The sequence below is a fragment of the Dermacentor albipictus genome, chromosome 10 (genome assembly GCF_038994185.2).
Source record: "Dermacentor albipictus isolate Rhodes 1998 colony chromosome 10, USDA_Dalb.pri_finalv2, whole genome shotgun sequence".
Lineage (NCBI taxonomy): Eukaryota > Metazoa > Arthropoda > Arachnida > Ixodida > Ixodidae > Dermacentor > Dermacentor albipictus.
The window spans coordinates 70,318,286-70,332,021 of NC_091830.1; the positions used below are offsets into that span (position 1 = coordinate 70,318,286).

General features: G+C 42.6%; 1 protein-coding gene across 4 annotated transcripts in view; it reads right to left on the reverse strand.

Moving 5' to 3' along the window:
- Positions 1 to 8,436: 8,436 nt before the first annotated feature.
- LOC135899375 (uncharacterized) overlaps positions 8,437 to 13,736 on the reverse strand; it is a 141,426-nt gene continuing 136,126 nt past the window's right edge. For all 4 annotated transcript variants that reach the window (XM_070526738.1, XM_070526737.1, XM_070526736.1 and 1 more), the window contains 4 exons: positions 12,514 to 12,607; positions 11,932 to 12,000; positions 11,545 to 11,604; positions 8,437 to 8,607 (listed from right to left, as the gene is read on the reverse strand). In XM_070526738.1, the coding sequence (XP_070382839.1) occupies positions 8,495 to 8,607; positions 11,545 to 11,604; positions 11,932 to 12,000; positions 12,514 to 12,607 (336 nt within the window). In that variant the 3' untranslated portion in view covers positions 8,437 to 8,494. The remainder of the gene's footprint in view (positions 8,608 to 11,544; positions 11,605 to 11,931; positions 12,001 to 12,513; positions 12,608 to 13,736) is intronic.

The following is a 13,736-nucleotide window of genomic DNA, read 5'->3' on the forward strand; positions in this document are numbered from 1 at the left end:
GTTTACACTACATTGATGAAGGTAAGAATGCTCCAGCGTTGAGAATATATGGGGTACGGAATAAAGTTTATCAGAATTAGTGGTTTCCTTAAGTACTTATTACTCCGGAGGGAACATGCAATACTATGGTAGAATAACCTGTCATATTAATAGGACACTCGCAAAAGTGGCATCACAGTAAAAAAAGAAAGTGAAATACAATGTTTGATCGTGAATAATTACTAGTATTGAAGCAACTGATGTAACAGGGCTGAAATGTAATCTCAGAAAGCAGCACTAAAAGGGCGAATGAACTAAATGTCTTCGAAAATACGCTTCTGCTAGCAACGTAAGGACCTTCGTGGCGTAGTGGATTTGACATTGCATTGCAAAGCTGCATGGCGCAGGATAATATGCCGGCCACAATGCCCACATTTCGATGGTGGCAAAAAGAAAAAAAACATAAAGTGCGTTGAGCGCACATTAAAGAACCTCACATTTTCAACATAATCAGGAGACGGCCACTAGAGCCTGCCTCATGATCACGTTGTAGTTTCGGCAGATAAAATCCGAGGTTTTCATTTACATAGGGCAAATAGTATAAGCATAAGAACATATGCTTGTACACAATCATCTGATAGCTGCTACGTTTAACAAAATTTGATACTTTGTAAATAAGAAATTGTCAGATGGTTTGCGAAAACATCTTCTTATGCCAAAGTCATTGTCATTATATTTTATATAGCTCATTCTACGTAGTTTCTTTGTAACTAAATACTGTCTACAGCGCAGGCGCACACTACAACTTAAAAAACCGACACGACTCAATAAAATGCATGGAATTGTTTGAAGCGACAGCCCAAATGTGCTTTAAGATTGTCACTTATGCAAATGGCTTTCGCCCTTCTTGACATTACGGACTCCTGGGCAGCCGCACTAGTCACTCTAGGCCTCGTTCGATCTGTTGTTGTCCACAAAATCGGGCAGATCAAGACTATAACCTGAGTTTGGAATTGGTAATGCGTCTTGTTTGCTAATATTGAGTTTAGGATCAATGACTCATGTCAAGCCAACTGATGTCCTTACCTGGCAGGTTAAGTTCGTGGTCTTGCTTCAGAAAGAGCTTACTAATGGCAAGTTTCATGGTTCAGGGCACTTTCGTCAGAGCTGGGTGATTTGCCACACTGTTGAAGATCAATCGGGTTAAGAGATCCGAACCCGGCTACGGAGATCGGTCCTTCGGTACCCAGTGCGGAAACGCAAACCAGCTCGGAAACGCAGATGGGGGCTCCGGGAAGAGTTTTCGTTTCTCTCTAAGGAGACCGAGTCCCTGGAATGGGTTCACCCCGAGGTAGGGACGGTGGCTGCGTAGAAAAGTGCGGCTTTTGCTCGGTCCGGTGCGCTTCTGTGGGCCCTCGAAAATCCGAGTGTGGGAGCGTGATTTTTGTGCCGGACCATACCCACATCTGCAACACGTCTCCAATGTGAACAGTCTCTAGTCTATAGACCAATGTAGGTAAGGGAAGTCGGCAAAACTGATCCGTAACCTTGGGAAAAGGATTGGCTTTGAGGGCTTGGCCCGTTGGGCTGGGGTCCAGAAACAGGAACGGCACTGCATCGGGACTGGGTACTGAATCTTGGCTAGCAAATTAAATTGCTGATGGCGAAGTATTCACAGACCAATTTAAGTGTTATAGAAAGGACAGAGACTTGCATGGCGAAGGCGTATTTATTCTTGTGGATTGTAGAATTTCTTCTTCTCAGATAAATGCTGGTGCCGATGAATAAGAGGCTGTATGGTGCAGACTGACGCTTAAAAATAACAAAGTTTTAACTGTGTGTTCATTCTACCGTTCGCCCGATTCACTCGTCAATGTGCTTATGCAGTTGGCAGTGACAGTTGACGCAGTTCGAACAGATTTCATGGTAGTTGGAGGTGATTTCAATCTGCCTAATATTGATTGATATCACCAACCTTACTCTCACTCTTTTTCCGGTTGGTCCAGTCAAGAACTGATTAACTTGGTTGAATTTTTTGCGTAACGTGAAACTCTTCTGGAACTGACACGTGGGTACCATATCTTAGATTTGTTATTCACAAATAAACCTGAATTCGTCCGTTCTACTCAAGTGCTACCTGGAATAAGCTATCATAATGCTGTGCTCTGTAAAATGCATGTTGAACGTTCAAGAAGCATTGGAACAGCAAACAGACGAGTATATAACTACGAAAAAGCAAATGTAAGCGAGATAAATAAAGCGTTGAATGAGCTCCGGAGGGTATTTGAAACATATGCACTGGAGAAACTGGACTACACTGGAGTTACTGAATTATGGCTTATATTTAACGAGATGTTTGAGCTGAGCCAGCGCTTTGTTCTGGTATGGACATTAACGAGAAAGAAGTAAAAGTAAGCCTTGGTTTCTCGGGAGTTACGCAGTCTAACTCGCAAAAGGCAACCAGCTTACAGTAAATACAAAGGAAAGCCGACACGTGATCATTGGTTGAAGCTTCATGAAACTACTGGAAAAATTAAAGTTGTAGTGGCAGCTGCAAAGCATTCATTTGGAATTTCAATTGAGCCGACATTAAAGGATAATCCGAAGGAATTCTCGAAACATGCAAAGAAAAATGGAAAAGGCACTGTTACTATACCACAGCGTGTGTCTGGTAACAGCTTTATTGAGGATGACGTAGGAAAAGCTGAGTTATTTATTACGTATTTTAGCTCTGTTTTCAGCTGTGCATTACAACAGAAACATGATGATATGAGTACCTTGCATTTCCAGCCGGTGATGAGTGTTATGGGTGATGTTGTTATTAGCATTTGTGGTATAGAGTCTCTGCTGCAGAATCTGAAGATTGGTGAGGCTGGGTGTCCTGATGACCTGCCAAACAGGTTTTATAAATTTTGAGCTCAGTCGGTTGCACCGTACTTGAAGATAAACTAGAAAATCGCTCGACAAATCCTGCCTTCCAGATAACTGGAAAATCACAAGCATAGTGCCAATTCCAAAATGAGGTCCTCGTGACAACGTCTCAAATTAAAGGCCAGTATCACTAGCTTCAGTTGCGTGCGCGACTCTTGAAGATATCTTGTATGCTAGTATAGTAGCACACATGGACGCGCATTTATTGTTTAATCCTGGTCAGCATGGTTTTCGATGGAGCCTGTCTTGTATAACGCAGGTGACTGAACTTATGCACGACTTGGCGGGAGCACTGTACAAGCGCAAGCGTCTTAGGGTGGACGGTGTGTTTTCGGAATCCAAAAAGGCATTTGACACCCTGACGCACTGTTTCCAAATGAAAATGACCTTTTAGACGATCAGTTCTCAAGTGATTTGATGGGTAAATGATTACCTACGTTTACGTCAGCAGTTTGTGGTCGTGAATGGTACTCAGTCTCAGAAGGTGCAAGTTGTGTCCGATGTTCCGCAAGGCTCCGTGTTGGGGCCGCGATTGTTCTTGCTGTACGTGAACGAAATTAGTGACGGAATAGTGTCTGAAATGTGGTTATTTGCGGACGACTGCGTCCTCTATAGAGTAGTGATTTGTGAGCGTGATGGTGACATGTTTGCGGAAGACTTGAACAGAATCTCAGAGTGGTGCATCAAATGGAATATCAATTTGAGTTTGTTTAAAACTGTTCATATGAAATTTAAAGAAAGAAAACCTTGATATGCTACCATATATTATTAGGAATGTAATGTTTGAACAGGTGTTCGAATTTAAGTGTTTAGGCGTTTATTTTACTCCCATTTTGAATTGGTGCCGTCAAGTCGATGATGTCGCTGCTAAAGTATGCAAAACCCCGGGATTTCTTCGCCGAAATGCAAACTCTTTTCCTCAGTCTTGTCGGAACACATTGTACAAGACTTTTGTGGGGTCGATTCTGGAATACGCGTGGACGGTTTGGGAGCCGCCTGCTCGTAGAGATAAAAAAAAGCTGGAGCGGGTGGAGAACATCGCCGCTCGTTTCGTATCTGGCATACGCGGGGCTCAGTACAGTGCATCGCGTACGAAGGAAGCACTCAACTAGAAATTGCTAACACGCGCCGTAAGAAGTTGTGTCAGAAGTTTTTCCAGGCTATTGATTATTATGCTGTTCGGGTTGATCGCGAAAAGTGCGCAGGAACCTTTTTATAGATCCGATCGTGTTGAGCATGATTTTAGGGTCCGTGAATTTCCGACAAAAACTGAATTGTTTAGAATGCCTTTTTTCTAACACCAATAGGGTATAGAATGGACTGCCGAGTCATGTTGGGAGGGTTGAATGGAATGATGCTTTCTTTTTGTTCTTGTAGATTGTAGATGTGGATTGCTATGGATTTTGCCATAATTTCGTTTTTTGTTTCGTTTTTGCTCTTTTGTTATCACTTTTACCACTGTCCAGGGGCAGTGGTAATAAATAAACAAACAAACAAATAAATAAATATATAAATAAATATGTAAATAAATATATAAATAAACAAATTGGTAAATAAATAAATAAATTATTTGCTTTGCACAGTATGCCAGTTGCAAGTCTAGTGGGCTTAGAAGAACACCTGAAGAATACCTCGTTGTTTCAAAGGGCTCTTTTGATTTTAAAAGATCAAGGACAGAAATATTTATCTGCTCTAATTCGCTCCATGCAAAGAATGCTCGAGTGTCCAACTCTGTGAATTTAAGTCAGCACGAGCTTCTGGTGGCTTCCTTCCCAGCTAGCTGAGTTTACTTGAGGCACCACGCTGAGACTGCCGATGCCCTAAATGTACACTTTTCGGATTAGGATTTGTTGATTTGCAAGTTTCTTGAAAGGAAAGGTGGCACGTACAGATTTCTAGTCTCGATTACATTAAGTGAGGTATCATGATTGCGAAGCTGTGGTCACTGATTAGTGATTATCATCACGTTAGGGACGAGGCGAACTACACAACTAAAGGCAAGACGTAAGCAAAATTCGCCGGTCTGTTTTATTCACATGTACAATAGGCACATGTGTGCCGGCTGAGAGTATAAATAAATGAATGAATCAATGAATGCACTTTCCTTGCAAAGCCAGGAGCCTTATCCTGAAAAGTCTGCATTCGAAGTCATGAGTAGGGTTAGTTGGCGGGCACAATATTATTCAGCATGTTCAGAAGAAATTACTGGCCGCAGAAGTAGGCCAGCAGAAAATAAAGGGCATCAAAGCCAATCCATTCTTTGCCATGTGGCAACTAAAGGATCATTGTTCACGAGTTTGCGGATGCAGGACTTCATGCCAACTTCATGCCGGTGCTAAGGAAGCACCAGTGCGGAGAGTTGCAGAAAAAAACTTGATGTCGTAAGAGAAAGGCTCCCACTCAAACGATAGAAACTTGTCTTCCTACAACAACACTTAACCCAAACCTGCTGTTTTGGGCAAGAGAAGAAGCATCAACACTGGTGCCTTGCCTGATTCAGTAAAAGTCACAGGCGCGGTGAATGGCGGCGTCAGTGTAATTCCTTCCGAAAATGAGGCCCACACATTCCCTTTCAGTGCGCTGTACAAATAGCAGAAGCACATCCCACAAGCTTGTTTGTCTTAATGTGAGCAAAGAACCCGTATGGGCCTCCAAAACCCATCGACCAAATGAACGCAAACCCAAACGAAGCAGGTTTGTTCAGTGCTTAGAAAAGTAGCCTCAAGCCGGCTGTTCCTACAATTCTTTCTCGGCATAGGAGAAGCTTGCTTTACTGTGAAGGGCATGAATAATGAAGAGGCATGCATGAACCCCTGCCAAAAAGTGTAAAAAAAAGTACGTAGAGCACAGAGGGGTCGATGGATATCAAATGCCATTATCGTGGAGTTGTAACTACCTCAGCAAACAGACCAATGTATAAATGACTGGATCTGTAATTATGTTAACTTGATGCTGAGGTCATCTGGTAGTCATCTCCCAGTCGACAGCACACTTGCATTATTTTCATTGAACACTGTGCGACTGTGGCATTATATAAGGTCCATAAGGCTGGCGAGATTTGTGAGGATTTCCTTATATGTGTGACACGGAACCTGTGAGTTGGCTACCCCTCCAGAGGATTATCAGATAGCACGACGGCTTATTTATCATGGTAAAACAAGTGTCATAGCAGTCATGCCATGTGTCCTCTTCGCAGTTGTGCGAGCAACATGCATTGCAGATTTATTTGTTGTGCCCCATTAGCCTTTCGCCTTATATTGATATGCAAGCAGTAAAATTGGATGGTTGGTAAAATCTGTTACGTCCTGTCACCTCCATACCTCTCCTCTGAATTCTGGGGAAATAAGGTTTTTTATGGGAAAGTGCGCGCCTTTAAGGCATAAGCGAGCTCCATGGCAGTTTGCAATTAGGGATTGTATAATTCTTTCAAAACATGTTCAGGAGGAGCATTGCAAAATCGGCACCCTAAAAAAGAAGACAAGTTCACTTATCGGCCGTCTGTATTTTTCCTTATCATAATTCTCAAAACACAAACTCAAAACTGATATTGAGGTAAAAGCGCTTCTTATCATGTATCCTTGTCAATGAAGCAAAGCATAATGGCTCCTGGATGTTGTGCTACCAGGTACTACATTGCATTGGAAACGTAGGCTGATCATGACTGACCAAGGGATGTATTCTCGGACAATAGTTTTGGACGATATCATTGTCAGCGTGTGCTTATTGGCTCGTCGAGGAATGAGTCATACAAAGGCAGTAGTATTACCCTAAGTGTTGAACTGAGAATGCGTTCCCAACCCCATTTGTCTTCGAATTTCTGGTGTGGAAATACGATTGTAGCATTTGGTTTTACCGCAAATGGACGTGGTACTGAAATTCATGGATAATTTTCAATAGATATATGCGGGTAATAGAACACAGATTTTCTAAAGAGATCACATACTTGGATCATACCCTTAAGAGCAGTTATCTTTTAATGATTATATGATGAGGTACTTTACATATGGTTCAAATAAAAAGGCATGGCTATGAGCGAATGAAGACATGTGAAAAGTGTCGAAGCACTTCACGTAACAGAAAAATGCCAAAAATATTCAAAGCACTTGCAAAGCGGACAGATGATTGGGATGACGGGACGAGACACTAAGGGACATAAAGCGGTGAGATTGTGCAATTTGGGACACGAACTCTAAAGTGTTTAACCATAGTGGGCAGACTGTTAGATAAAATTTTGTTAGCGCCTTTCATGCTGGGAAGTTAAGTATATATCACAGATTGATAAGCTACACAACGTGAAATATTAGATAAGAGCTCAGCTGAACCATGAAGCTGTTTCATTACGTTTGATGTTTCATTATGTGCGGTGTGCCATATTGCATGCGGATAAGTGATTCTGTCACTTGGAATATGTGAAGTCATTTGCCGATCTACTTTTGTACGGAACATGCTCCAATTTGGCTGAATAGAAAGATAACTGAAAGCGTTAAAAAGCATGCCCATAAATAAAGCTAGTTTCCTTATACGACTTGAAAAGTAGCTTTTCTGTAATCTTCAATAATTTCCTTTGGGATAGAAATAATGATACCGAACTTTCGAAATGCATTGTCACGGATGTCTGATGAAATACGCTATAAGGGACGTTCAAATTCTTTGGTTTGTAGGAAATCAGCGTTTTCGAAGAAAAAATACCTACCTTTGTTGTTTCTGATTGAAGCCTTGTTAGCGCAAAGGCATAGAATGAAGCCAAAGGCGTTTATATATGATTACCATGGTGTTAGAAGATTGTACTATTATTAAACTATATTTTCTTCAGCACCACGCATGTAGGTTTGTGTTCTTGGAAACGTTGTTCTGCCTATTCCACCCAAAGCTTACATTCTGGATCGCAGGGAGGGGGTAGGGTATGACTTCGACAGCTTGAAAACGAAGATTGTTCACCAGTGATCAAAGACAACGCAGCTAAAGAATTTCCAAATCAGGTTTGGGGAAGTTTTCCTGGGCAATGTGTGCCACTGGTTTGAGCTGTTCCACAGCCACTGCCTTGGCCTGGTAAGGTTTAGCTACAATATTACGGTGTCTATATACCCGTGCTGATTTCTGACAAACATAAGCAGTTTCCTTCTTATCATCCTTCCGTACTTTGGTTATTATTCGCTTCACCAGGCTATTAATGCCTGACACTGCATATGCAATGAAGTTGCCTAGCTCGTGGTTGAATTGACAGGTCCAACATCTCTACGTCCCTATTGCTTCCAAGAATTGACGGTCATGCTGGAACTAACTATAATATTTTACCATAATCGATTTATATTTTATTATTATTATTTTATATTAAGTCGACGTGTTTTTCATGAGGTTTAGAACAGGGAACTGTATTCGTCAGGGTGAGAGTGCCATGGGTGCACCGGCACATTTGATTCACCATATCATTCGCTGCGTCAGCACAGATAAGTTTAGAATGCACTACAATACCGTGACCAGTTTTACATATGCAATTGATTCAGTCTGGTAAAGTAGTAGGACAAATTTGACAAGCGCATAGTAAGCGAGCTTTATTGCCAGTCAGTCGTCGACTTCAATAAATTCACGAACACAAACAGATTTTAAGTAGAGGCTCGAGGCATACGCCTAAGTTCAAACCCTTGGCTTTGCAGCTTTTGGTGCAGGCACTCGAGTCTGGGCATCCAGAGCCATAAACTGCAGCAAAGAGATGATAAAATTCGCAATAACATCGATTATTACACTTCAATTAACAATTGATGGTAATGTAATTTAGTCACAGTGTAACGTTTAATGCTTGCTTATCAGAAAGTTGGTATATCGCGACACACCTTATAGGTTAGTCGTAAATTTGGGCATACATGAATTGGTCGAGCCATCAGTTCATTTAGAATAACGAGAACACCGCTTCGCACCTGACACTTTTGCGTTGACCACGTCGACAACTTTCTCGATATGCGAACCAGTCAGCCCTCCACTACCGTGGTGCGTATTTCTGGGGTACCGGGATGAACACACAGATACTCAGTCACTTCCACACAGTCCATATCACAGATGTAACCGAACGCCGTAGGTTCTACATTGTTGCGGTAGAGGTATGTTCAGCTCGTAAGCGGACCACTCGACTGGAGTATATAACGTCTAGGCTAAGTGACTACAGCCTCCCTTCTTCCCAGCTAAAGGGCTTTGCGGCTGTAAACAAGCTCTCACGAGAATGTCAATAAATACATATAATGAAAACTGCACGGAAGAAGAAAGACTGCGTTAAAAATCCTGCTAAAAGAACATGTTCAGTTTACTCTTTTCACATTGGATTCGTCTCTACATGGCGTAGTATCGGACACAATGCGTCACTTTGCCATCGGATATTCTCACCTACGTACGCTCTAAAAAGTAGAGACGGAATCGCCGGAGGGAAGCGGCCTATTTAGACTTCAAAGCCTTGTTCTACTCTCACAACATGTCGAGTGGAGCGAAATGCATTGTTCACTCCGTCACCAAGAGAGAGTGAAATGTGCTTTTCACCTTGCCTTTCTGAGCGAGAGTAGAATGCTCCTTCTGCTTTTGCGGCAGTAAGGAACAAAACGTGGCGTAATCTTATCCTTCGACTGCAGGAGGCCGGCCCGGAAAATGGCTGTGTATCACTCACGCACGCTTGCAAAAAATACAACGTCTTGCTTCTAAGAGAACAGGTAGCCACCGTCGAAAAGAACGCGGAATGAGCGCTTTACTTTTTTCACTCGGAGTTGCACCACCGCTGTCCCGCTCAACATCGCGGTGTAGCACAGCACTAGAGAATAAGGACCCGTCCAGCGAGCAGAAACGAAGGCCATCCAAAGAAGACCGTGTGTCAGCCATATCGCATCGACGCGAAAACAGGACAATTGTTCGTCCTTCCTTGGATATAATGACAAATCTTTTATGGTCAGTGAATTCTATCTTAGGCGCAAATTCTGCGTACATAACATGCTATCGCCAGGAAGTCGTCGCAGCGCTTAGCTGACGCCATTGACCATGAACTAGGCAAGTGCGCTTTGTCCCTCGATGCCAATCACAAAAGCCAGTCGTCGCGATAACTGCGTGCGATTGCATCACTTGCCGCTATCCGTAAGTGCTTCGACAATCGCAAACGCAGCCAGAACCATAGTATATTCAATAAGAAATGAGGCGAGAGGACGCTTAAAATGATTTGTTCACCAGCCCATGTTTCCGAACCCATTCCAAGCGTGGTTAGCGTGCTTGTTGTGTGTACACAGTCAGGAACATTCATAGGCTGTATAGGACGCTGAGAATGAGCTGCTGTTTTAGAATATGGCACACGAAACAAGCTTCCGGAAAATTTATCTACATTACCATCCCCATGCTTAGGAGCTCATCTGGTAATCTGTGCCATATTAGTACACTCATGTTGTGCCAGAAATGCGTTCGCTGCCCAATAATGTGGCGTATCTTTGATCATAGTGTCAATTTTTTTGGGGGGGTTTCCAGATGCTTGTTCTATTTTTAGCTTTCCTCTGTATACTTTATTTTTGAAAACAAGGTGCTTATTGAAATTAAAGTCAGTATGCTTCCTAAATTGTTATTCAGTTTGTATTGGGATTTATCAATAAAGATTTTGGCGTTTAAGAGAGCAAATTATTCATTTGAATAACTCGGCGACTACAGATTCTTTGTTTTAGAGTGTATCAAATTGGTATTTGCTCAAGGTAACATCCCTAATGAGATTTAACAAGAATGCGGTATGCATATTTCTCACATTTGAAAGTCTTTAGACACAATATATGCAAAGAGGCCTTATGTCAAAACCACAGCATAGGTGTTTAGTTGTCATTATCGCAATGATCCACGCGCGTAAGAACTGTTGCAGTCATGAGAAGGTGTTCGCACTTCGGCTGCCAACGTGCACTAAACGGTATTAAATATACATTAGATTGAACTTATAGTTCGCAGAGCGTATATACCGGAATTAATTGTAGAAAAAAGTGCTGGCAAGGCGCATTGAATAAATCTGACACAAAATATTCATAGTTACCGCGTTTTATATTCCGGTAAACACCGGCAGGTCGGGTGCAATAGCCGGTGATGAGGGGCAGCCACGTGTGTGGCCTGCAAGGTGCAGCCACTGGTAGCACAGAATTAAACCGAACAAAGTCAGAGCTATTTACAGGCGCTATAGGGTGTATTATACTTCACTCGTGGTTCAAAGTTCGGGCAGCGAAAAATAACAAAATAGTTCCTTGCATTTATTACTCCGTGTTTTTCTCGTTTAGCACAGCGCCTCCTGTTGGCTGCACCGTGGAGGCACTTCATGTTTGCATCACCACTCGCTCACCATGCCGCTCGATCTTCCAGTATTTAGCGGACTAAATCTAAATACACGGGTGTCTAAATCTAAGTACACGGGTGTTTTCGCATTTCGCCCCCATCGAAATGCGGCCGCCGTGGCCGGGATTCGATCCCGCGACCTCGTGCTTAGCAGCCCAACACCATAGCCACTAAGCAACCACGGCGGGTAGGCTGGCTGCACCGTGGAGGCACTTCATGTTTGCATCACCACTCGCTCACCATGCCGCTCGATCTTCCAGTATTTAGCGGACTACTGAACAAGCTAGAACTATCTACAGTTTGACTTACTATCTCCCGTGCGTGCCTCGTCATTTCTCTCGTCGGCTGCAGTGATCGTCCCCATGAACGCTGCAAACACAAGGACAATCAGAACATCAACAACAGAACATGAAACCCAAAATAAACGTTTCTTTGCCAATGTAGAATATTCTTCTACTGGTGAATAGGATGAGTATATAGAAACATTGCTCTCAATAACATGAAACAAGGAATGATCCATTCGTGTTAATTTTCACGGAAGCTCAACGTCACAATGTCGGTGCATGCAATGTATTACATAAAGCACTAAGATGCAGCTATACAACGGGTATTCTGTTACGTGTCGAGTAGTGAATTTCGGGTATATTCTGATTATTTCCTAATATCATATCTGTTGACGCGACAAGACTTGCTCACCTGTAAGGAGTGCGACGAGCAAGATGGCAGCGGTGAACTTCATCTCAGCAACGAGTCTAACTTTGTTGTCTGTGAAGACAAAGAGAAAAGTACATCTTCGGTGGCTTACAAAAGAGAGCGTAGAGATGTCCAAAAGGGAAATTCAAGTGCCTTGGATTATGAGTGACTTCAAGTATACCTAAAATACGTATGATATTGTCAACCTGTTCCTCTTCATGAGCACCCATGAGAAAGCAACAGTTTCAGAACCTAAGGCTTTGTGATTTGAGCAGTTATGTCTAAGGTTAAGCATCGCAACATGACTTTTTGGCACATTTTGGTATAAGCGTATCGGTCAACGTATTTCACATATCATAATCAGAAAACCTACAATAGCACAGAAACTTAGAATTTCTATTTTAAGTTCTAACATGCTGGATTTCGAGCCATCTCAACATGTGGCTCTAATGCAAGCAAAGCGTTACAGAGCGCTGATAAATGAGAAGATAACACAGTGATGGCTTTTAGAACGGACGCGCAGTAGCAAATAATAGAGCGATAAAGGAGAAAATTCGTTGATTGCTCGGACAAATATGAACTTACCTGATGGGAAGAAATACCAGGTGGAGGCCACGTACTGGGTCAAGCTACTGATGCAAGGTGCGCGATTCCCGACCCTCTGTCTTTTATATCTCTCCTGTGGCCAGAAATAAAAGTGCACGTGGAGAAACTGCCGCGTAGCTGCTTTCAAATACATTTTGCACGGGTGAATGCCTTTACTGTCATCGTTTTTATGGTGTTCTTGGTTTGTTGAAATAACAAAACAATGAATACATGGCAAGAATCTACTGATAAACAGGAAACCGGATACATAATTTTCTTATCCGTAGGCAATTTTTATATCCATATCCCAAGTTAGCTCCGCTTTTGGTTTTATGTGTATTACATCCGGAAGGAATGACTTGTCCTATCCTATCATTAATATGAGTGAGGAACGTTTTGTAAATATCGCACTACGGTATTTAACATGGCTTAATTTGCTCTTCTGCGACGCGAGGGAATATCGGCACAAAACTATTTGATACGAAATGCACCCGTCGATCGCAGCAGTACATCTCCTTAAGATATATTCTTTAACACCACAGCGAATGGGACTATTTTACTAGAATGTACAGAGAATTATCATGCCAACACGTATAACAGTTCAGCATACTGCGTATCACTCATGTTTTAGTGACACCGGGCGAGCAATTAGAGAATTGTGTGAAAGTAGGCGAGGAACGAAATGTTCCTGCCCGAAAGTGGCCCACGAAATCCCCGCGCTATGTGTGCTTTGTTTTCTTGGTTTCCTTTTCAGTAAGGCCGCGCGCAACGCACTCATTATTATCATGGTCCTATTGCAAACTAGGGAGCTGGCTGTTACCTTTTGACACACTTGTGCTGACTGAGGCATCTCTTCTCCTACAGATAGGAGTGGGAGCTGTCGTATGCGTGGTAACTAAGCCACGAGACTCGCACAATATCGGGATATTGCGGGAAAGACCTTAAAACATTGTCTACGAGAAAATATTACAGTCTATTTCATAGTGCGGATTTGATGGCATGCATAGCTATGGAGAAAACAATGTTTTAGTGAAGACAGATACGTGAATTATCGAACAAATACGAGAGAATTAAGAGAGGCAGATATGTCTGTGGTCTTCAGTGTAGCTTCTTTCGGCGAGGACTGTGGCACTAATTGTTGCCAAAGACCACACTGAGGTTCCCCTTGTGGCAATGTTCGAAGAGCATCGCGCAACTAGGGTGAAGACGTGGGATCATTCCCC